This window comes from Salvelinus alpinus, chromosome 12 (assembly GCF_045679555.1).
Source record: "Salvelinus alpinus chromosome 12, SLU_Salpinus.1, whole genome shotgun sequence".
Lineage (NCBI taxonomy): Eukaryota > Metazoa > Chordata > Actinopteri > Salmoniformes > Salmonidae > Salvelinus > Salvelinus alpinus.
The window spans coordinates 24,776,270-24,800,744 of NC_092097.1; the positions used below are offsets into that span (position 1 = coordinate 24,776,270).

The following is a 24,475-nucleotide window of genomic DNA, read 5'->3' on the forward strand; positions in this document are numbered from 1 at the left end:
TGTGTGTGTGTGTGTGTGTGTGTGTGTGTGTGTGTGTGTGTGTGTGTGTGTGTGTGTGTGTGTGTGTGTGTGTGTGTGTGTGTGTGTGTGTGTGTGTGTGTGTGTGTGTGTGTGTGTGCGCGTGCGTGACTATCACTGGGCACTGGATGATTTATTTATAAAATGTGATTTTTCATTCTGAAGCTTTCCGGCCTTGTAACCCAAGCTCACATGCTCAAGTGCTCTCTCTCTCTCTCTCTCTCTCCCTCTTTCTCTCCCTGTCTCTCTCTTTCTCTATCTCACTCTCTCTTTCTTTCTTTCTCTCTCTCTCTCTCTCTCTCTCTCTCTCTCTCTCTCTCTCTCTCTCTCTCTCTCTCTCTCTCTCTCTCTCTCTCTCTCTCTCTCTCTCACTTTCTATCTATTTATCTCTCTGTGTCTCTGTCTCTCTCTTTCTCTCTCTCACTGTCTCTCTTTCTCTCTCTCACTGTCTCTCTTTCTCTCTCTCTTTAGAAAAATATAGACATTTCAAGTGTAATATTATCAGCTATGTACAGTATTTTAGCAATGTGCAAATAGTAGTAGGAAAGGTGAGGGAAGATAAATAAACAGATACATATTGGTGGTATTTACAATGTTATTTGTGCTCCACTGGTTTCTCTTTTGTCATGGCAACGGGCCACACATCTTGTTGCTGTGATCCTCTCTCTCTCTTTCTCTCTCTCGATGCCATGGTCCAACTGTACCATTAAACCAGAAAAGGACAGCTTCTTTGGGTTAAGGGTAGCAACAGTCTAGTTGTAGAGAAGGTGATGACGTCACCGCTGTACTAAGATAGTTCTGTGTGTATGTGTACATATGTGGTGTGTGCTATGTATTTTAGGAATCTCTTTAAACAGTCGGTAAACAGAATGTCATAGTTATGATTCATGTTCCATGCTGCTCACACCGTCAGACACACTCGCACACGTGTGCGTGCGCAAACACACACATACAGGACTAAGATCGAATCCTACTACACCGGCTCTGACGCTCGTCGGATGTGGCTTGCAAACTATTACAGACTACAAAGGGAAACCTAGACTCGAGCTGCCCAGACGAACTAAATGCCTTTTATGCTCACTTTGAGGCAAGCAGAGGACACACCGTACAACTGGCGACCGTGTCAGCGTGCATGTGCCGGACCGCCACAGGAGTCGCTAGAGCACGATGGGACAAGGACATCCCGGCCGGCCAAACCCTCCCCTAACCCGGACGACGCTGGGACAATTGTGCGTCGCCTCATGGGTCTCCCGGTCGAGGCCGGCTGCGACACAGCTTGGGACAACAACCTCTCCCTCAACGTGAACAAGACAAAGGAGTTGATCGTGGACTATAGGAAAAGGAAGGCCGAACACGCCCCCATTCACATCGACGGGGATGTAGTGGAGTTGGTCAAGAGTTTCAAGTCCCTTGGTGTCCACATCACCAACAAACTATCATGGTCCAAACACACCAAGACACTCGTGAAGACGGCACTACAATGCCTTTTCCCCTCAGGAGACTGAAAAGATTTGGCATGAGTCCCTAGATTCTCAAAAAGTTCTACAGCTGCACCATCGAGAGCATCCTGACCGGTTGCATCACTGCCTGGTATGGCAACGGCTCGGCATCTGACCGTAAGGCGCCTAAAGAGGGTAGTGCGTATGGCCCAGTACATCACTAGGGCCAAGCTTCCTGCCATCCAGGACCTATATGCTAGACGGTGTTAGAGGAAGGTCCCAAAAATTGTCAAAGACACCAGTCACCCAAGTCATAGACTGTTCTCTCTGCTACCGCATGGCAAGCGGTACCGGAGCGCCTTAACAGCTTCTACCCCAAAGTCGTAAGACGTAACAATTAATCAAATGGCCACCCGGATTATTTACGTTGAACCCCCTCCCTTTATTTTTACACTGCTGCTACTCGCTGTTTATTATCTATGCATAGTCACTTTATCCCTACCTACATGTACCTCGACTAACTTGTACCCCCACACATTGACTCGGTACCGGTACCCCCTGTATATAGCCTCGTTATTGTTATTTTATTGTGTTACTTTTTATTAAATGTTTTACTTTAGTTTATTTAGTAAAAATTATATTAACTCTATTTCTTAAACTGCATTGTTGGTTAAGGGCTTGTAAGTTAGCATTTAGTAGGGTTTGTATGTGACAAATACAATATGATTTGAAATTTGATTTGACACTGTCAGTAGCAACTTGCATGCCCCGCCCACCTTAAGATCTGTCTCAGCCATCTTTGTCCTGCTCACTGGATTAATGACATTCATTTTACTCCTGTGACTCTTTCATGCTCCTGCATGTGCCTGTAGCTTTTCCCCGATAACGCTACGACCAAGAACATGTTGATAATGATATTTAAAGCACACCCCAGTAATTGCTGAAATGGAGTAAATGGAGTACATTGTCTTTCCGTTCATTCTAGAAGAACGGTAAAGCTTCGTCTGGGATTTAACGCACCGTCTCGACACTTACATCACAAGAAAGACAACTTTATTTTGATGGGTGTTCATTTTTTGTGGAATTTTAAAAAGTCAACATTTTATACAGTGTTTACAAATTAGATGCGCTGAAATGAATGCAACTTCTGAAAATGAACACTGGGATTATAGTGATATTAGTGACTTGAACACGATCGAACATCTCTGGAGAGACCTGAAAATAGCTGTGCAGCAACGCTCCCCATCCAACCTGACAGAGGTAGAGAGGATCTGCAGAGAAGAATGGGAGAAACTCCCCAAATACAGGTGTGCCAAGCTTGTAGCGTCACACCCAAGAAGACTCAGTTTTTTTGTTTTTATTTTGTAATACATTTGCAAAAATATAAAAAAAAACTGTTTTTGCTTTGTCATTATGAGGTATTGTGTGTAGATTGATGAGGGGGGAAAACAATTGAAACCATTTTAGGATAAGGCTGTAACGTAACAAAATGTGGAAAAAGTCAAGGAGTCTGAATACTTTCTGAAGGCACTGTAAAATCACGTGTTACCTTTTTGTAGTTAATGAATCCAAAGTGAAATGTGATAACTATACTATCCCTAACTGGCATTGAACAAGTGAATCCATTCTTCTCTAATGAAACATCTCTCTCCCTATCTACTGCATCGTGCTTGTAATTTCAGTATGCTACAGCTATGCTGTAGGGAGGGGCCGTAGTCTACAAATGCACACACACTGGCATAGATTTTCAGCTGTCAGGCAGACACTGGGGATTGTGGGATTGTAAAAAAATGCCTGGAATGTAAAATAACGTTATTAACCGGTTTCCATGCTTTTAAAATAACATTTCTGTTCTGGAGCAGTATAGATCATTTTTATTCCCTGTTCTGATTCTGTTCCTTGAAAAAGGTTTTCGGTTCTGTTCCTGGTTTCAACCCCTGGTATGTGTCAGTGGAGGCTGTTGAGGGTAGGACGGCTCATAATAATGGCTGGAAGGGCACGAATGGAATGGCATTGCACCTATTCCAGCCATTCCCATGAGCCCGTTCTCCCCAATTAAGGTGCCTCCAACCTGTATAGATAGAAGTAATCTAAAGCCAAACGTGTTTATTTTTAATCTGACACACTTGTTGAATTATGCAAGAGAAAATGACAACAACAGTAATTAATGAGGCAGATGAGTGCAGGTAGGGTAAACAGAGCAAGTGTTTGGTGGTTGCAGCCGTTACGTTAATTTATTAATATATGCAAATACACATGGTGTATTTATGCAAATGAGGCACATGTAATTGTCTTTATTTTAACACAAGATATGTATTAAATAATACAAGATATGTATTAAATACCTGACACAATAATGAAGTGATGGATGAGAAGAGAGGAAGGAGTGGTGAAAGACGGGCTGTCTGATGCCTCACTCGCAGGTGCCACGCGAGGTTCCTGTCGTGTCTCTTTCACTGCAGCCACACGCGCACGCATGCATCCACGCACGCACACACACACACGCACACACAGACACACACACACAGTGTGTAGAGTTTCACCATGCCACTGCAACGCTGCACTCGATGCCCTGTGAAGGGCAAAAGTAGCCCCCCTGACCTCCTATACACACATCCATCTCTCCCCTTCGTAATTCCTTCCCCTCCTCCCCTCTTTTTCTCCCTCCTCCTCTCTCCCTATTCCCAGTGCCAGTGAGAGCTCGTGTGAAGCCATTACTATATCCTACAGTCCTGTCCCAAGACCTGTACTACACTATGGGCACCACAGTCATCTTATAATGCAGGAGTTGACCTTTCCACATGTCCATCTTATGCAGTACTGTGCCCCCCAAAGTCGGACTGTTTGTGTGTGTTCATGTGTGCTGAGTTGCTCTGCTGCTGACGACAGTAGGGGAGATGGAGCCGACTCGTGTTTGCAGGCAAAGAGGGAGCGAGGGAGTGGAGAAAAGGAGGGAGAGGGCAAGGGGAGGAGAGAGATAGGGGATGGATGGAGGAGGTTATGGAGATTGAGAGATTGTTGAGTGATTATTGTTCCTGACACCTGGATGACAGAGCTTTCTTTCTCACTAAGCTAGATCCTCAACTAAGGGTGTGTGTCTGTGTGTGTGTGTGTGCTTGTGTGTCTGTGTGTGTGTGCGTGTGTGTCTATTAGCTCAAACCATATTATGTTGTGTTTTAAAATGGCTACTCAGAGAGGGCATGTTCAGCTGAGAGAGCGAGACAGAGAGGGCGGAGGAAGAGCAGGGGAGAGAGTGGGAAGGCCAAGGAGGGTTAGTTAGTAGGAGAGGTAGGGAGATGGAAAGAGTAAGAGAGGAAGACAGTGCAGAAAAGGGAGAGGCTGATGGAGAGTTGAGAGATTCTTCCTCCTGTTAATTCTCTGCTGCTAAGAGCGCTGCTTCAATTTTCTAGCCTTTTTTTGTCAGTGCCAGTGTGCGTTTGTGTGTGACACGAGCCAAAACACAGCGCTCTGTGTGTATAAGTGTGACCAAACCGAAAGCACAGTGTGTGTCTGTCGGTCTGTCTGTCTGTCTATCTTTCTGTCTGTGTCTGTCTCTCACCAACTGCATCGATGAAAGCTAGAGTGGAACCCCTGCTAAAAAGGTTTCTGTTCCAATATTGTTAAATGGACCCTTCCTCTCTTCCTTCCCTCTGTCCTTCCATGTTAAGAATGAGTACCGTCTGTTGGCACTAGGTGTCTCTGTCTCCTTACTAATGTGACCAGCAGGCAGCAGGCTGCAATCACTCTGTCCCAGTGGAGAGGAGATGACCACTGCTGAACTGACCTGAACCTCTCTATTTACCTGGACAACTGTTCCACAGTCACTAGGCGGCCATGTTGGATCTCGGTATCATCAGAATGAATGAACTGGCGTGGAGTGCATTGAGTCCAAGGAATGGTTCTTCTTTGGCTGTGCACAGTTTCACATATAAGTTGTACCTTATATCAGAGTTAGTTTGGTTCCTTGGCAGTCATAGCAGTTATTCTGAGATTTTGAGGTGTGCTTTTTCACAGTCCATCACAGGCCTCTCGCTGTCTCACTCACTCTTTCACAGTCACTCTCTTTTCTTCTCTAAATCTCACGTTATCTTTCCTGCTGTTGCTCTCTCTCTCTAACCATGTTCGTCTTGCTGTGTGTTGAGTTCCTCTCTTTTGTTTCCTTGACAACCAGGTCCAAGCAGGGCCCAGACAGACAGACAGGCCGAACGTCTGCAGTAGGCTTGAGGCAGCAGGAATAGAACAGGCTGCGTGTTCAGCTTGATGTTTCAGTTCTCATCTCTCACTATCTCACACACATCGACGGGGCTTTAGTGGAGCGGGTCAAAAGCTTCCACATCACTAAGGACTTATGATGGTCCACACACACTAACACAGTCGTGAAAAGGGCACGACAATGCCTCTTCCTCCTCAGAAGGCTGAAAATATTTGGCATGGGCCCTCAGATCCTCAAAGAGTTATACAGCTGCTCCATTGTGAGCATCTTGATTGGCTGCATCACCTCTTGGTATGGCAACTGCTTGGCATCCGACCGTAAGGCGCTACAGAGGGTAGTGCGTACGGCCCAGTCACTTTACCCCTACCTATATGTACATATCTACCTCAATTACCTCATACCCCTGCTCATCCACTCGGTACTGCTACCCCGTTATCCTTACTCATTGTGTATTTATTCCTCATGTTATTATTTTTCTCTCTCCTTCTCATCCTCCTCTTCTCTCCTCTACATCCCTCCATTTTCTCCTCTTCTCCCCCTCTCTCTAGGGCTGTTTTTTGAGCTGTGTGTGAACACACACACGTGTGTGTGCCTGTCGAAGCAGTGGGTGTGTTTGTCTGTTTGTCTGTCAAAGCAGCCAGGCAGCTGTGGAATTAGTGTGTGAACGCAGAAGCCAAACATAGAACGGGGCGCCAATCATCTCTCTCTCGCTCTTTGTCTCTCCCTGCCTCTCTCTCTCGATCCCTGTAAGACTTATGGACCATATGTAGTCAAACACTTACACACTGATTTAATATGTTCTTGCTCTAAAAGATATGCAAGCATTTGTCTTTTCATTTTCTGTCGTGGTATCTACAGTACAGTCAATGACAGGTGTGCAGAGCAGGGTGTGCGTCGGATCAGTTATATAAGCAGACCGATTGTCAACATCACCCCACATCAGCTCCACTAATCTGCCCCCTCCTGTCACGTTCCTGACCTATTTTTATGTTATTTTGATTATGTTTAGTTGGTCAGGGCGTGAGTTGGGGTGGGCATTGTATGTTGTGTGTGTTTGGTTAGTCTATGGGTGTTGTATGTGTATGGGATAGTGTTTGTTAGGTTGTCTAGTTATGTCTATGGCTGCCTAGATTGGGTCTCAATCAGAGACAGCTGTCATTCATTTGTCTCTGATTGGGAGCCATATTTAAGGTAGCCATAGGCAGTAGGCTTTTGTGGGTGTTTGTTTCCTGTGTCAGTGTTTGGACCACACAGGACTGTTTTGAGGTATGTCACGTTTGTTGTTTTGTAGTTTGTAGTGTTTTCTTGTTATTTACATTAAACATGTACAATTATCAATCCGCATCTTGGTCCGATCCATGCTCCTCCTCGTCTGAGGAGGAGAACGACTTTGACAGCCGTTACACCTCCAGACTCAGCACCACCTTTTTTATGTGTTTTGAGGTCCTGAGCCCACCTCCATTTATAGATATATGAGAGAGAGAGAGAATGTATGTCAGAGAGAGAAAGAGAATGTGTGTTAGAGAGAGAGAAAATCATATTTTGTGCTGATAAACCCCTTGGCGAGGAGTTGGGTTGGTAGTCTGTCAGTGGTGAATACAAAAAGGCTGATCTTGCAGTAGGTTTGGAAACTAAAATGGGTCACCAGTGACTCAGACAGTCTAATAGATTGAGGTAATTATCTGATTAATTACTAAACGAGTGGCATTGTTTCTTTAAGCGAGGTGATGCCAGTGAACATGCACACTTCTGTTCTAACCATCCATTCAACAGTAAAGCCAAGTTCTCACCCATGCAGGGTCGGACTGGCCACCTGGCATTTCGGGCAAACGCCAGATGGGCAGGTCAATTTTTAGCCCAGAGAACGAGAGAGTGTGTTTGTGAACGGGTGGCCACACAGCCCCTCAGCAGTCCTCTAAGTCCAACCCTGTCCAGTCAGCTGACCACTCACTACACACCTCTCCTCATATCTCCCTCCCTCTCTCTCTCGCTATTCCTATGCTGTATCACAACAACCCATATTTAGTGCAGCCCTGCCTCAACCATGCACCCCCCATCTCTCCCTCTCTCCTCCCTCATTCTGTCTCCCCTTCTAGCTCTCCCTCTACTCCTGCCCCTCCCTCCCTCTCTCTGCTGTAGCCCATGCTGTAGGCTGTAGTTGTAGCAGCATAGTACAGTAGTGTAGCTCTGTCGTTTGTCCCAGCAGAGTAGACAGACCAGTAGAGGAACCTCTTTTATTCCAGCCAGGCTCACTGTCACACAGCAGGGATTTAGGGGCACATGAGACGCAAGCTCTCTCTGTCTCTGGGATTGGTTGGTCTGGTTTGGGATCTGATATGATATTCCGTCATGAATCCGACAGTGAAGATCCATCTTCAGAATGGGATCCACTTTAACACCTACATGTACCAGGTAGGGATCTAATCACATGGATCAGTTGTGGGACCACTAGAAACCATACATAACTGTGTGTATGGCATTGATTATGGTGTGTGTATGGATGTGCATCGCGCGTGGCTCAGTTGGTAGAGCACGACGCTTGCAACTCCAGGGTTGTAGGTTTGATTCCCACGGGGGACCAGTATGAAAATGTATGCACTCACTACTGTAAGTCACTCTGGATAAGAGTGTCTGCTAAATGACTCAAATGTCAAATGTAAAAAAAAGTATGCCTCTGAGTCTGGTAAAGTCCACCCCCCTTCCCCTATTCACCTCCCTGCCCAGCCTGTCCCCTCTCACTCATGTTGTTTTCAGGTCAATGGAAAATGTTTTCAGATCAACTGTGTGAAGTGAATTCAGAATATGAGGTATACAATATTTACTGAAAAGTGTTTGACTTTTGAGGCACTAAGACAGGAGGCGTAACAGACAGCTTCTCTCCCAGGGAAACATGTTGATTTGCCACTGTGGCTGCCTGCCATTCTGCAGCATTCAAAGAGAAATGGAGAAAGATAGAAAAGTTTGGGAACTTTAGGGGAGTTGGCACTTTTTTGTATGCACAGAGAGAGAGAGAGCGTAAAACAGAAAGAAAGAGGGGTGAGAGATAGAGGGGGAGAGGAGAGAGAGATAAGTGCGAGAAGGGGGAGGGAGAGAGAGACAGAGAGAGAAGAGCGAGAGGGGGGAGAGAAGGAGAGAGAGAGAGAGAAGAACAAGAGGGAGGAGAGAGTGATAGAGAAGAGCAAGAGGGAGGAGGGAGAGAAGGAGAGAGAGAGAGATTGAAAATTGAAATTGATAAGAGCGAGAGGGGGGAGAGAAGGAGAGAGAGAGGGGAAGGCTGTGTTGTTGCCAGCTCTTTTCACTGCAGTCAGAATGCTGTCACACAGACTGCCCCTGCATCTGTTTGAAATTCTTAAAGTATAGAAGCAGGCTTTTATGCAGTGTCTTGCTCAGCACTTATATATTATGACAATGTGACTTTTAAGCATATCATCTTTGGCACATAATTATTATGCATCCGTAAGGCCTCCCTTACCATGTGATGTGTGTTTAAATCATCTCTCTATTCACACCTGTCAGTGTATCAGATAAAGGAGCGTGTATTGTTCTTAACACCTAGAATGAAACAGCCTGGTCTTCCCCCAGACACACACTCATTCTAACACCTCACTTTGATAATCCCTCTTCAAGTGTGTACTTCAGTTCCCATTTACCCATCTGTCTGAACCAGGCATATTTATCTGTCTCTCTCTAGCTTCTGTCCATACAGTGTCTCTCTCTCTGCCTGTCAATAGGATTGCCTGGTATTTTCAGACTCCATTGTTTTCTCAGTCTCACAGGAGTGATGGTGGCTTTTCTGTGGTGCTGTTGTTACAGTGCAGAATGCTTCAGTTAATGCCTATCGTGTCACTCTCAAGTGTGCTGCTGTTATGGGCCTTTTAGTCTAATTTGTTTGAGTCATGATGCTCATGCTGAATGTTCATTCATCATTTCACCGAGCCTGACTGTCTTGGCCGTGAAGCATTATCACAAGCTGTGTGTTCACTGAGGACTGTTGTTATTCAGTCTTTCATACAGTGAAGAAACACTTGAAGCAGAGTTCTGCATTCACTTTATACAGACATTCCTACTGTCAGTTCTTCTCACATGGTTCTTCTCTCCATTTTAATTCTACTCCCAGAGCTGTAGAGTCAGTAGTTGTGGTCTGTGATATGAGTAGTACTATGTCAGTAATCATTGTGCCTGAGGAGCTGAGGAGTGCTGCAGTTAGCTTCCCCTGTGAGGGGGGCCCAAGGAGCTGGCACACTGGGAGAGAGCCACCATGCTGTGTGTGTGTGTGTGTGTGTGTGTGTGTGTGTGTGTGTGTGTGTGTGTGTGTGTGTGTGTGTGTGTGTGTGTGTGTGTGTGTGTTTTTATGCTATCTCTGTCACGCCCTGACCATAGTTTGCTTTGTAGGTTTATATGTTTTGTTTGGTCAGGGTGTGATCTGAGTGGGCATTTAGGTAGCCTGTTTTGTCATTGTGGGTTGTGGGTGATTGTCTATGTGTAGTGTTTTGTGTCAGCACTATTATTCGATAGCTTCACGTTCGTTGTTTGTTATTTTTGTATAGTTCGTTCAGTGTTCTCTTTTTAAATAAATATCAAGATGAACACTTACCATGCTGCATATTGGTCCTCCGATCCTTCAAACTTCTCCTGAGGAGGACGACGAGCGTGACAGAATCACCCACCAACAAAGGACCAAGCAGCGTGGTAACGGGCAAAAGCAGCAGAAGCAGCGATCGCAGGACTCTTGGACCTGGGAGGAGATTCTGGACGGCAAGGGACCCTGGGCACAGGCTGGAGAGTATCGCCGCCCCAAAGCTGAGCTGGAGGCAGCGAAAGCGGAGAGGCGGTGGTATGAGGAGGCTGCACGTAAGCGCGACTGGAAGCCAGAGAGGCAGCCCCAAAAATGTCTTGGAGGGGGCACACGGGGAGTGTGGCTAAGCCAGGTAGGAGACCTGAGCCAACTCCTCGTGCTTACCTTGGAGAGAGGGACCGGGCTGGCACTGTGTTATGCCGTGAGGCGCACGGTGTCCCCGGTGAGCAGGCATAGCCCGGTGCGGTACATAGCAGCGCCTCGTATCGGCCGGGCTAGAGTAGTTATCGAGCCAGGTGCCATGAAGCCGGCTCAAGGCATCTGGTCCCCAGTGCGTCTCCTCGGGCCGGGGTACATGGCACCAGCCCTACGCATGGTGTCCCCGGTTCGCCAGCACAGCCCAGTGCGGCCTATTCCACCTCGCCGCACTGGCTTGGCTACGGGGAGCATTCAGCCAGGTAGGGTTGGGCAGGTTCAGTGCTCAAGACCTGCAGTGCGCCTCCATGGTCCGGTCTATCCGGTGCCACCTCCACGCACCAGCCCTCCGGTGGCAGCCCCCCGCACCAGGCTGTCTCTCTGTCTCCTCACTACAGGTGCTCCCGTCTGTCCAGCGCCGTCTGAGTCTCCCGTCTGTCCAGCGCCGTCTGAGTCTCCCGTCTGTCCAGCGCCGTCTGAGTCTCCCGTCTGTCCAGCGCCGTCTGAGTCTCCCGTCTGTCCAGCGCCGTCTGAGTCTCCCGTCTGTCCAGCGCCGTCTGAGTCTCCCGTCTGTCCAGCGCCGTCTGAGTCTCCCGTCTGTCCAGCGCCGTCTGAGTCTCCCGTCTGTCCAGCGCCGTCTGAGTCTCCCGTCTGTCCAGCGCCGTCTGAGTCTCCCGTCTGTCCAGCGCCGTCTGAGTCTCCCGTCTGTCCAGCGCCGTCTGAGTCTCCCGTCTGTCCAGCGCCGTCTGAGTCTCCCGTCTGTCCAGCGCCGTCTGAGTCTCCCGTCTGTCCAGCGCCGTCTGAGTCTCCCGTCTGTCCAGCGCCGTCTGAGTCTCCCGTCTGTCCAGCGCCGTCTGAGTCTCCCGTCTGTCCAGCGCCGTCTGAGCCGCCCGTCTGTCCGGAGCCGTCTGAGCCGCCCGTCTGTCCGGAGCCGCCAGAGCCGCCCGTCTGTCCGGAGCCGCCAGAGCCGCCCGTCTGTCCGGAGCCGCCAGAGCCGCCCGTCTGTCCGGAGCCGCCAGAGCCGCCCGTCTGTCCGGAGCCGCCAGAGCCGCCCGTCTGTCCGGAGCCGCCAGAGCCGCCCGTCTGTCCGGAGCCGCCAGAGCCGCCCGTCTGTCCGGAGCCGCCAGAGCCGCCCGTCTGTCCGGAGCCGCCAGAGCCGCCCGTCTGTCCGGAGCCGCCAGAGCCGCCCGTCTGTCCGGAGCCGCCAGAGCCGCCCGTCTGTCCGGAGCCGCCAGAGCCGCCCGTCTGTCCGGAGCCGCCAGAGCCGCCCGTCTGTCCGGAGCCGCCAGAGCCGCCCGTCTGTCCGGAGCCGCCAGAGCCGCCCGTCTGTCCGGAGCCGCCAGAGCCGCCCGTCTGTCCGGAGCCGCCAGAGCCGCCCGTCTGTCCGGAGCCGCCAGAGCCGCCCGTCTGTCCGGAGCCGCCAGAGCCGCCCGTCTGTCCGGAGCCGCCAGAGCCGCCCGTCTGTCCGGAGCCGCCAGAGCCGCCCGTCTGTCCGGAGCCGCCAGAGCCGCCCGTCTGTCCGGAGCCGCCAGAGCCGCCCGTCTGTCCGGAGCCGCCAGAGCCGCCCGTCTGTCCGGAGCCGCCAGAGCCGCCCGTCTGTCCGGAGCCGCCAGAGCCGCCCGTCTGTCCGGAGCCGCCAGAGCCGCCCGTCTGTCCGGAGCCGCCAGAGCCGCCCGTCTGTCCGGAGCCGCCAGAGCCGCCCGTCTGTCCGGAGCCGCCAGAGCCGCCCGTCTGTCCGGAGCCGCCAGAGCCGCCCGTCTGTCCGGAGCCGCCAGAGCCGCCCGTCTGTCCGGAGCCGCCAGAGCCGCCCGTCTGTCCGGAGCCGCCAGAGCCGCCCGTCTGTCCGGAGCCGCCAGAGCCGCCCGTCTGTCCGGAGCCGCCAGAGCCGCCCGTCTGTCCGGAGCCGCCAGAGCCGCCCGTCTGTCCGGAGCCGCCAGAGCCGCCCGTCTGTCCGGAGCCGCCAGAGCCGCCCGTCTGTCCGGAGCCGCCAGAGCCGCCCGTCTGTCCGGAGCCGCCAGAGCCGCCCGTCTGTCCGGAGCCGCCAGAGCCGCCCGTCTGTCCGGAGCCGCCAGAGCCGCCCGTCTGTCCGGAGCCGCCAGAGCCGCCCGTCTGTCAAGAGCCGCCAGAGCCGTCCGTCAGTCAGGAGCCGCCAGAGCCGTCCGTCAGTCAGGAGCCGCCCGTCAGTCAGGAGCCGCCAGAGCCGTCCGTCAGTCAGGAGCCGTCAGTCAGGAGCCGCCAGAGCCGCCCGTCAGTCAGGAGCCGCCAGAGCCGTCCGTCAGTCAGGAGCCGTCAGAGCCGTCCGTCAGTCAGGAGCTGCCCTTCGGTCCGGAGCTGCCCTTCAGTCCGGAGCTGCCCTTCAGTCCGGAGCTGCCCCTCAGTCCGGAGCTGCCCCTCAGTCCGGAGCTGCCCCTCAGTCCGGAGCTGCCTTTCAGTCCGGAGCTGCCTTTCAGTCCGGAGCCGCCCGTCAGTCAGGAGCCGCCAGAGCCGCCCGTCAGTCAGGAGCCGCCAGAGCCGCCCGTCAGTCAGGAGCCGTCAGAGCCGCCCGTCAGTCAGGAGCCGTCAGAGCCGTCCGTCAGTCAGGAGCCGTCAGAGCCGTCCGTCAGTCAGGAGCTGCCCTTCGGTCCGGAGCTGCCCTTCAGTCCGGAGCTGCCCTTCAGTCCGGAGCTGCCTTTCAGTCAGGAGCTGCCCTTCAGTCCGGAGCTGCCCCTCAGTCCGGAGCTGCCCCTCAGTCCGGAGCTGCCCCTCAGTCCTGAGCTACCTTTCAGTCCGGAGCTGCCTTTCAGTCCGGAGCTGCCTTTCAGTCCGGAGCTGCCCCTCAGTCCGGAGCTGCCCCTCAGTCCAGTGGGGCCCTTTAGTAGGGTTGCCAGTCCAAGGTTGGCGGCGAGGGTCGCCGTTCCTAAGAGCCCACTGAAGCGGGTAATGACTATGGTGGAGTGGGGTCCACGTCCCGCGCCAGAGCCGCCACTGCGGATAGATGCCCACCCAGACCCTCCCCTATAGGTTTAGGTTTTGCGGCCGGAGTCCGCACCTTGGGGTGGGGGTACTGCCACGCCCTGACCATAGTTTGCTTTGTAGGTTTATATGTTTTGTTTGGTCAGAGTGTGATCTGAGTGGGCATTCTATGTTGTATGTCTAGTTTGTCTGTTTCTGTGTTTGGCCTGATATGGTTCTCAATCAGAGGCAGGTGTTAGTCGTTGTCTCTGATTGGGAACCATATTTAGGTAGCCTGTTTTGTCATTGTGGGTTGTGGGTGATTGTCTATGTGTAGTGTTTTGTGTCAGCACTATTATTCGATAGCTTCACGTTCGTTGTTTGTTATTTTTGTATAGTTCGTTCAGTGTTCTCTTTTTAAATAAATATCAAGATGAACACTTACCATGCTGCATATTGGTCCTCCGATCCTTCCAACTACTCCTCCTCAGACGAGGAGGAAGGCGGACATGACAATCTCAGACACTTCCAACTTTCCTAATGATGTGTTGTCATGGTGACATATGTGTGCAGGCAGATGCTGCGGTTGACTATTAGTCACAGCCAATCAAAGACCAAAGCCAGGACAAGGTTCTTTGTGTGTGTGAAGGTCTGGCACAATTACTGTATAACCGTGTAACCGACGATTACGAATGAAGACCATCATGAAAATAAAATAACCGTCATAACCGTTTTTGGACAAGTGACTGAAGATGGGACGGCCAGGCATTCGTGCGGTTGAGTCCGTTACTGCGCTAACATGGACTCTTAACAATGTGATGAAACTTTGTTGTTCCTTGCTGAAACAAACAAGGTGTTGTAGCAAACGAGTCTTCAGTTGCCTAGGCAACACCCCCCACAATTCAGCAGCACACATAGAAATACAATTAATAGAACAGGCTTGGAACCTCTAACCCTGGCAATTTCATTCTATTTCTACAGCAGCACATGCAGTCAGGAGTGGAGAGAGGAGAAAATGTGTGTTTGGCTGGCAAATTACCGTCATACAAAATTCCATGACCGTCACAGCCCTGTGTGTGTGTGTGTATTTTCCATGACAGAGGACTTATATGGCATGTTACAAAATATCTGGGGGAGTGTTGGTTGGGGCCACTAAGTCATCCTTGTGCTTTTTTTCCACAGCCCCAGAAAAATGACAATCCATATTTCATAAAAAATTGGAGGCCTATGTTTTCACTGTTTGGTCTATAATATGTTCTCAAAGAGTCTTGTAGACAAGGAGTCATACCACGCCTGTCATTCAGAAGTACTTAACATATTGCATACCGGGATGCTTGATTAAAGGCAATCTGTTTCTTATACATGATGTGTCTGATTCATCATTATCAACCTCTCCCTCTTCCTCTCCCTCTCACTCCCTCTTCTTCTCGCTCCCTCTCTCTCTCCCCTCTCTCCCCCCTCTCCCTCTCGCTCTCTCTCTCTTTTTCTCTCTCTGCAGTGGTAGACTTTCTCAGCCCTGATATCTGACTCTCCTTAAGGAAGCAGTCGTTCAGTGCTCCCCATCTTTTTCTCTCCTCCTGTCATCCTTCCTCCATCCCTTTATTCTCTGCTCATTTCACCATAAGGGCTCTATTTTAACAAACCTAATGTAATGGTATCTAACCGCTGGTGGTAGTGCTATAGGTCCAGGGGTGTGTCAGAAATATTATGAGCTCAATAGCTGGCGGTAGTGTGAAGGCCTGGGTTTTGATGAATTAACAAGTTGTAGGTGTGATGAGGGCTTGGCCACTCACTGGCCAATCAATGCGTCCCATGGCTTAATACCGCATGCGTTTGTCTCAAGCTCTGTAGTTAATTTACGGTCTTTGCGTTGTCATCAATTCCAATTCGGCTGCGGGAATAGAATATTCTCATCCTAGTCCATTGTGGATTGATACTATAGTTTATTAAATGGCATAGGCTACAGTAATGAGTAACTGCAACAGTACAACAACAAAAAGAAATCCAGTGTTTGTTCAATATGTTTGGAGTGTTGACAGTCAACATTGTGGTAATTGGCTTCAACGATTATAGGCCTTTATGCATCGCACTTCTCAACAACAAAAAATACTAGGTGCCCTCCTGTAAATTGTATGTGTGAGGCACTTTGTCAATAAGCAAGATATAGCCCAGGCCTACTGTTGATATGTCGTTATAGAAATTAACATTTTGAATAGCCTACAGTATGTTTGGAGGAGCGCGTCTTTGGTAACCAGACAAGTTGGCTCTTTGGAGACGGGGATGGATATACAGTGCCTTCGGGAAAGTATTCAGACCTCTTGACTTTTTCCACATTTTGTTACCTTACAGCCTTATTCTAAAATATATATTTTTTTAATTCCCCTCATCAATCTACACACAATACCCCATAATGACATAGAAAAAAATGTCTTTTAGACATTTTTGCAAATTTATTACAAATAAAAAACTGAAATATCAGTACTTTGTTGAAGCAACTTTGGCAGCGATTACAGCATTGAGTCTTCTTGGGTGTCAAGGCTGTGGGTAACTGGTGAAAAGGAGTCAGGCGCAGGAGAGCTGAAATGCGTGGACAAGGTATTTAATAAAGTAAACACCAGAACCAACACAATACATTGGTGCAGGAAAAATACCGGAACCACGAATAAACGGGCGTAATAACAAAACCCGGCAACAATAATACCAGCCGTCAGAATCATAGCCTGACAATAACACAAACACGCACACAAACATGAGGAAACCAGAGGGTTAAATAATGAACATGTAATGAGGAAATTGAAACCAGGTGTGTAGAAAACAAAGACAAAACAAATGGAACATGAAAAGTGGATCGGTGATAGCTAGAAGGCCGGTGATGTCGACCGCCGAACGCCGCCCGAACAAGGAGAGGGACCGACTTCGGCAGAAGTCATCAATGCGCTATGTAGATATCAATAATAAGTGATATCCATATCGCCTTAGACTACACCATTGCTGTCATCCTTACCTCCAAGCGTTTATATATATATATATATATACAGTGGGGAGAACAAGTATTTGATACACTGCCGATTTTGCAGGTTTTCCTACTTACAAAGCATGTAGAGGTCTGTAATTTTTATCATAGGTACACTTCAACTGTGAGAGACAGAATCTAAAACAAATATCCAGAAAATCACATTGTATGATTTTTAAGTAATTAATTTGCATTTTATTGCATGAAATAAGTATTTGATACATCAGAAAAGCAGAACTTAATATTTGGTACAGAAACCTTTGTTTGCAATTACAGAGATCATACATTTCCTGTAGTTCTTGACCAGGTTTGCACACACTGCAGCAGGGATTTTGGCCCACTCCTCCATACAGACCTTCTCCAGATCCTTCAGGTTTGGGGGCTGTCGCTGGGCAATACGGACTTTCAGCTCCCTCCAAAGATTTTATATTGGGTTCAGGTCTGGAGACTGGCTAGGCCACTCCAGGACCTTGAGATGCTTCTTACGGAGCCACTCCTTAGTTGCCCTGGCTGTGTGTTTCGGGTCGTTGTCATGCTGGAAGACCCAGCCACGACCCATCTTCAATGCTCTTACTGAGGGAAGGAGGTTGTTGGCCAAGATCTCGCGATAAATGGCCCCATCCATCCTCCCCTCAATACGGTGCAGTCGCCCTGTCCCCTTTGCAGAAAAGCATCCCCAAAGAATGATGTTTCCACCTCCATGCTTCACGGTTGAGATGGTGTTCTTGGGGTTGTACTCATCCTTCTTCTTCCTCCAAACACGGCGAGTGGAGTTTAGACCAAAAAGCTATATTTTTGTCTCATCAGACCACATGACCTTCTCCCATTCCTCCTCTGGATCATCCAGATGGTCATTGGCAAACTTCAGACGGTCCTGGACATGCGCTGGCTTGAGCAGAGGGACCTTGCGTGCGCTGCAGGATTTTAATCCATGACGGCGTAGTGTGTTACTAATGGTTTTCTTTGAGACTGTGGTCCCAGCTCTCTTCAGGTCATTGACCAGGTCCTGCCGTGTAGTTCTGGGCTGATCCCTCACCTTCCTCATGATCATTGATGCCCCACGAGGTGAGATCTTGCATGGAGCCCCAGACCGAGGGTGATTGACCGTCATCTTGAACTTCTTCCATTTTCTAATAATTGCGCCAACAGTTGTTGCCTTCTCACCAAGCTGCTTGCCTATTGTCCTGTAGTCCATCCTAGCCTTTTGCAGGTCTACAATTTTATCCCTGATGTCCTTACACAGCTCTCTGGTCTTGGCCATTGTGGAGAGGTTGGAGTCTGTTTGATTGAGTGTGTGGACAGGTGTCTTTTATATAGGTATTGAGTTCAAACAGGTGCAGTTAATACAGGTAATGAGTGGAGAACAGGAGGGCGTCTTAAAGAAAAACTAACAGGTCTGTGAGAGCCGGAAATCTTACTGGTTGGTAGGTGATCAAATACTTATGTCATGCAATAAAATGCAAATTAATTACTTAAAAATCATACAATGTGATTTTCTGGATTTTTGTTTTAGATTCCGTCTCTCACAGTTGAAGTGTACCTGTGATAAAAATTACAGACCTCTACATGCTTTGTAAGTAGGAAAACCTGCAAAATCGGCAGTGTATCAAATACTTGTTCTCCCCACTGTATATATACAGTGGGGAGAACAATTATTTGATACACTGCCGATTTTGCAGGTTTTCCTACTTACAAAGCATGTAGAGGTCTGTAATTTTTTATCATAGGTACACTTCAACTGTGAGAGACTGAATCTTAAACAAAAATCCAGAAAATCACATTGTATGATTTTTAAGTAATTCATTTGTATTTTATTGCATGACATAAGTATTTGATCACCTACCAACCAGTAAGAATTCCGGCTGTCACAGACCTGTTAGTTTTTCTTTAAGAAGCCCTCCTGTTCTCCACTCATTACCTGTATTAACTGCACCTGTTTGAACTCGTTGCCTGTATAAAGGACACCTGTCCACACACTCAGTCAAACAGACTCCAACCTCTCCACAATGGCCAAGACCAGAGAGCTGTGTAAGGACATCAGGGATAAAATTGTAGACCTGCACAAGGCTGGGATGGGCTACAGGACAATAGGCAAGTAGCTTGGTGAGAAGGCAACAACTGTTGGCGCAATTATTAGAAAATGGAAGAAGTTCAAGATGACGGTCAATCACCCTCGGTCTGGGGCTCCATGCAAGATCTCACCTCGTGGGGCATCAATGATTATGAGGAAGATGAGGGATCAGCCCAGAACTACACGGCAGGACCTGGTCAATGACCTGAAGCGAGCTGGGACCACAGTCTCAAAGAAAACCATTAGTAACACACTACGCCGTCATGGATTAAAATCCTGCAGCGCACGCAAGGTCCCCCTGCTCAAGCCAGCGCATGTCCAGGCCCGTCTGAAGTTTGCCAATGACCATCTGGATGATCCAGAGGAGGAATGGGAGAAGGTCATGTGGTCTGATGAGACAAAAATAGAGCTTTTTGGTCTAAACTCCACTCGCCGTGTTTGGAGGAAGAAGAAGAATAAGTACAACCCCAAGAACACCATCCCAACCGTGAAGCATGGAGGTGGAAACATCATTCTTTGGAGATGCTTTTCTGCAAAGGGGACAGGACGACTGCACCGTATTGAGGGGAGGATGGATGGGGCCATGTATCGCGAGATCTTGACCAACAACCTCCTTCCCTCAGTAAGAGCATTGATGATGGGTTGTGGCTGGGTCTTCCAGCATGACAACGACCCGAAACACACAGCCAGGGCAACTAAGGAGTGGCTCCGTAAGAAGCATCTCAAGGTCCTGGAGTGGCCTAGCCAGTCTCCAGACCTGAACCCAATAGAAAATCTTTGGAGGGAGCTGAAAGTCCGTATTGCCCAGCGACAGCCCCGAAACCTGAAGGATCTGGAGAAGGTCTGTATGGAGGAGTGGGCCAAAATCCCTGCTGCAGTGTGTGCAAACCTGGTCAAGAACTACAGGAAACATATGATCTCTGTAATTGCAAACAAAGGTTTCTGTACCAAATATTAAGTTCTGCTTTTCTGATGTATCAAATACTTATGTCATGCAATAAAATGCAAATTAATTACTTAAAAATCATACAATGTGACATTCTGGATTTTTGTTTTAGATTCCATCTCTCACAGTTGAAGTGTACCAGGTTTGCACACAACAACAACATTGACGAATACGCTGATTCGGTGAGCGAGTTCATTAGAAAGTGCACCGGCGACGTAATAACCACAGCAACGATTAAAACATTCCCAAACCAGAAACCGTGGATTGATGGCAGCATTCGCGTGAAACTGAAAGCACGAACCACTGCTTTTAATCAGGGCAAGGTGACCGGAAACATGACCGAATACAAAACAGTGTAGCTATTCCCTCCGCAAGGCAATCAAACAAGCTAAGTGCCAGTATAGAGACAAAGTAGAGTCGCAATTCAACAGCTCAGACACAAGAGGTATGTGGCAGGGTCTACAGTCAATCACGGATTACAAAAAGAAAACCAGCCCCGTTGCGGACCAGGATGTCTTGCTCCCAGACAGACTAAATAACTTTTTTGCTCGCTTTGAGGACAATACAGTGCCACTGACACGGCCCGCTACCAAAACCTGCGGGCTCTCCTTCACTGCAGCCGAGGTGAGTAAAACATTTAAACGTGTTAACCCTCGCAAGGCTGCAGGCCCAGACGGCATTCCCAGCCGCGTCCTCAGAGCATGCGCAGACCAGCTGGCTGGTGTGTTTACGGACATATTCAATCAATCCTTATCCCAGTCTGCTGTTCCCACATGCTTCAAGAGGGCCACCATTGTTTCTGTTCCCAAGAGAGCTAAGGTAACTGAGCTAAACGACTACCGCCCCGTAGCACTCACTTCCGTCATCATGAAGTGCTTTGAGAGACTAGTCAAGGACCATATCACCTCCACCCTACCTGACACCCTAGACCCACTCCAATTTGCTTACCGACCCAATAGGTCCACAGACGACGCAATCGCAACCACACTGCACACTGCCCTAACCCATCTGGACAAGAGGAATACCTATGTGAGAATGCTGTTCATCGACTACAGCTCAGCATTTAACACCATAGTACCCTCCAAACTCTTCATCAAGTTCGAGACCCTGGGTCTCGACCCCGCCCTGTGCAACTGGGTACTGGACTTCCTGACGGGCCGCCCCCAGGCGGTGAGGGTAGGTAACAACATCTCCACCCCGCTGATCCTCAACACTGGGACCCCACAAGGGTGCGTTCTGAGCCCTCTCCTGTACTCCCTGTTCACCCACGACTGTGTGGCCATGCACTGCTCCAACTCAATCATCAAGTTTGCGGACAACACTACAGTGGTAGGCTTGATTAACAACAACGACGAGATGGCCTACAGGGAGGAGGTGAGGGCCCTCGGAGTGTGGTGTCAGGAAAATAACCTCACACTCAACGTCAACAAAACAAAGGAGATGATTGTGGACTTCAGGAAACAGCAGAGGGAGCACCCCCCTATCCACATCGACGGGACAGTAGTGGAGAGGGTAGTAAGTTTTAAGTTCCTCGGGGTACACATCACGGACAAACTGGATTGGTCCACCCACACAGACAGCATTGTGAAGAAGGCGCAGCAGCGCCTCTTCAACCTCAGGAGGCTGAAGAAATTCGGCTTGTCACCAAAAGCACTCACAAACTTCTACAGATGCACAATCGAGAGCATCCTGTCGGGCTGTATCACCGCCTGGTACGGCAACTGCTCCGCCCACAACCGTAAGGCTCTCCAGAGGGTAGTGAGGTCTGCACAACGCATCACCGGGGGCAAACTACCTGCCCTCCAGGACACCTACACCACCTGATGTCACAGGAAGGCCATAAAGATCATCAAGGACAACAACCACTCGAGCCACTGCCTGTTCACCCCGCTATCATCCAGAAGGTGAGGTCTGTACAGGTGCGTCAAAGCAGGGACCGAGAGACTGAAAAACAGCTTCTATCTCAAGGCCATCAGACTGTTAAACAGCCACCACTAACATTTAGTGGCCGCTGCCAACATATTGACTCAACTCCAGCCACTTTAATAATGGGAATTGATGGAAATTTATGTAAAAATGTATCACTAGCCACTTTAAACAATGCCACTTAATATAATGTTTACATACCCTACATTACTCATCTCATATGTATATGTATATACTGTACTCTATATCATCTACTGCATCTTGCCATCTTTATGTAATACATGTATCACTAGCCACTTTAAACTATGCCACTTTATGTTTATATACCCTACATTACTCATCTCATATGTATATACTGTACTCTATACCATCTACTGCTTCTTGCCTATGCCGTTCTGTACCATCACTCATTCATATATCTTTATGTACATATTCTTTATCCCTTTACACTTGTGTGTATAAGGTAGTAGTTGTGGAATTGTTAGGTTAGATTACTCGTTGGTTATTACTGCATTGTCGGAACTAGAAGCACAAGCATTTCGCTACACTCGCATTAACATCTGCTAACCATGTGTATGTGACAAATAAAATTTGATTTGATTTGATTTTACCAATGATAAAAATTACAGACCTCTACATGCTTTGTAAGTAGGAAAACCTGCAAAATCGGCAGTGTATCAAATACTTGTTCTCCCCACTGTATATATATATATAGTACCAGTCAAAAGAGTAGGTGTGTCCAAACTTTGACTGATACTATATATATATATAATGTATATAATTTATAAGTCCAAAAATGGATGTAGCAACTACAAACAATGATTGATAGGCAGCTTAAACGTATTGAATTCAACCATTATATGGTTAAAATACACATTTAGATTTGTGAACAGCCATCCACAACAACCACAATCTATAAGGCGTAAATAGCTAAATGAGAGAGCAGCAGTGTGATTCACATCAATGCGCTATGTAGATTTTAATAATAAGTGATATCCGTATCGCCTTAAACTACACCACTGCTGTCATCCTTACCTCCAAGCATTTATTCAAGTTGGATAATCTTTGGATGCTGACAGCAGTCACACCATTGGAAGGCATAGCTTGGACTGTAGCCTACAAAAGCCTATTCCTGCTCTTTCCCACGATCCATCAAACACATTTGGTGTGTCATCATAGTGGTCTCTGACTTGTGGTCAGACTCGCTCAGGTGGAACAAACTTAATCTTGCGCCTTTTTTCAATGCTGATTTGAATGTCATTGAGAAAACAGAGGTGCCAAAGATTTGTTTTCCGCAAACATTCGTTCTGAATTTAAAAGTTATCCTCGAAGTAATTATCTAGTTTTTCAAAAGTATCTGTAATCTGATTACAATATTTTAGCTGGTAACGTAACGGATTACAGTTACCGTATTTTTGTAATCCCTTACATGTAATACGTGCAACGGCCCTTGAAAAAAGAGGACCACGGTGCAGCGTAGTGAGCGTACATGTTCCTTTATTAAACAAGACGCCGAACAAAACAATAAACACTACAAACAAACCGTGAAGCTCAAAGACTATGTGCCCTAAACAAAGTCAACTTCCCACAAACACAGGTGGAAAAAAGAGCTACATAAGTATGGTTCTCAATCAGAGACAACGATAGACAGCTGTCCCTGATTGAGAACCATACCCGGCCAAAACATAGAAATAGAAAATCATAGAAACACAAAACATAGAAAGCCCACCCCAACTCACGCCCTGACCAAACCAAAATAGAGACATAAAAATTATCTCTAAGGTCAGGGCGTGACAGTACCCCTCCCCCCCCCAAAGGTGCAGACTCCGGCCGCAAAACCTAAACCTATTGGGGAGGGTCTGGGTGGGCATCTATCCGCGGCGGCGGCTCAGGTGCGGGGACCCTCGCCGCCGACCCCGGACTGGGGACCCTCGTAGCGGGCCCCGGACTGGGCACCCTCGTTGCGGACCCCGGACTGGGGACCCTCGTAGCGGGCCCCGGACTGGGCACCCTCGCTGCGGGCCCCGGACTGGGCACCCTCGCTGAAAGCTCTGGACTGGAGGCCGTCGCTGAAGGCTCCGGACTGGAGAACGTCGCTGGAGGCTCCGGACTGGAGAACATCGCTGGAGGCTCCGGATTGGAGAACGTCGCTGGAGGCTCCGGACTAGAGAACGTCGCTGGAAGCTCCGGACTGGAGACCGTCTCTGGAGTGGAGAGACACACAGGAGGCCTGGCTCTGGGAGCAGGCACAGGACTCACCAGGCTGGGGAGACATACAGGAGGCTTCTTCCTTGGCCGAAGCACCGGATACACTAGGCCGTGGAGGCGCACTGGCGGTCTCGAGCGCAGAGCTGGCACAACCCGTTCTGGCTGGATGCCCACTTCCACCCGGCAAATGCGGGACGCTGGCACCGAGCACACCGGCCTGTGAATGCTCAACCGAGACACAGTGCGCATCACCCCATAGCACGGGGCCTGACCAGTCACATGCTCGCCACGGTAAGCACGGGGAGTTGGCTCAGGTCTCCAACCTGACTCAGCCACACTCTCCGTGTGCCCCCCCCCCCCCCCCATTAAAAAGGCGTACATGGTAGGCGTACATGTTCCTTTATTAAACAAGACGTCGAACAAAACAATAAACACTACAAACAAACCGTGAAGCTCAAAGGCTATGTGCCCTAAACAAAGTCAACTTCCCACAAACACAGGTGGAAAAAAGAGCTACCTAAGTATGGTTCTCAATCAGAGACAACGATAGACAGCTGTCCCTGATTGAGAACCATACCCGGCCAAAACATAGAAATAGAAAATCATAGAAACACAAAACATAGAATGCCCACCCCAACTCACGCCCTGACCAAACCAAAATAGAGACATAAAAAGGATCTCTAAGGTCAGGGCGTGACAATACGTTACTCCCCAACCCTG

The 24,475-nt window shown here is 48.8% G+C and overlaps 1 protein-coding gene across 11 annotated transcripts in view; it reads left to right on the top strand.

Moving 5' to 3' along the window:
* The window catches only part of ppfia4 (PTPRF interacting protein alpha 4), a 110,694-nt gene that overhangs the window by 50,180 nt on the left and 36,039 nt on the right, over positions 1 to 24,475 (top strand). The window contains exon 1 of one of the 11 annotated variants that reach the window (XM_071335470.1): positions 7,792 to 8,082. The exons of the other annotated variants lie outside the window; for them this stretch is intronic. Coding sequence (XP_071191571.1) covers positions 8,020 to 8,082 — 63 coding nt within the window. The 5' untranslated portion in view covers positions 7,792 to 8,019. Of the gene's footprint in view, positions 1 to 7,791; positions 8,083 to 24,475 lie in introns of those variants that run through there. 11 annotated transcript variants of the gene reach the window in all.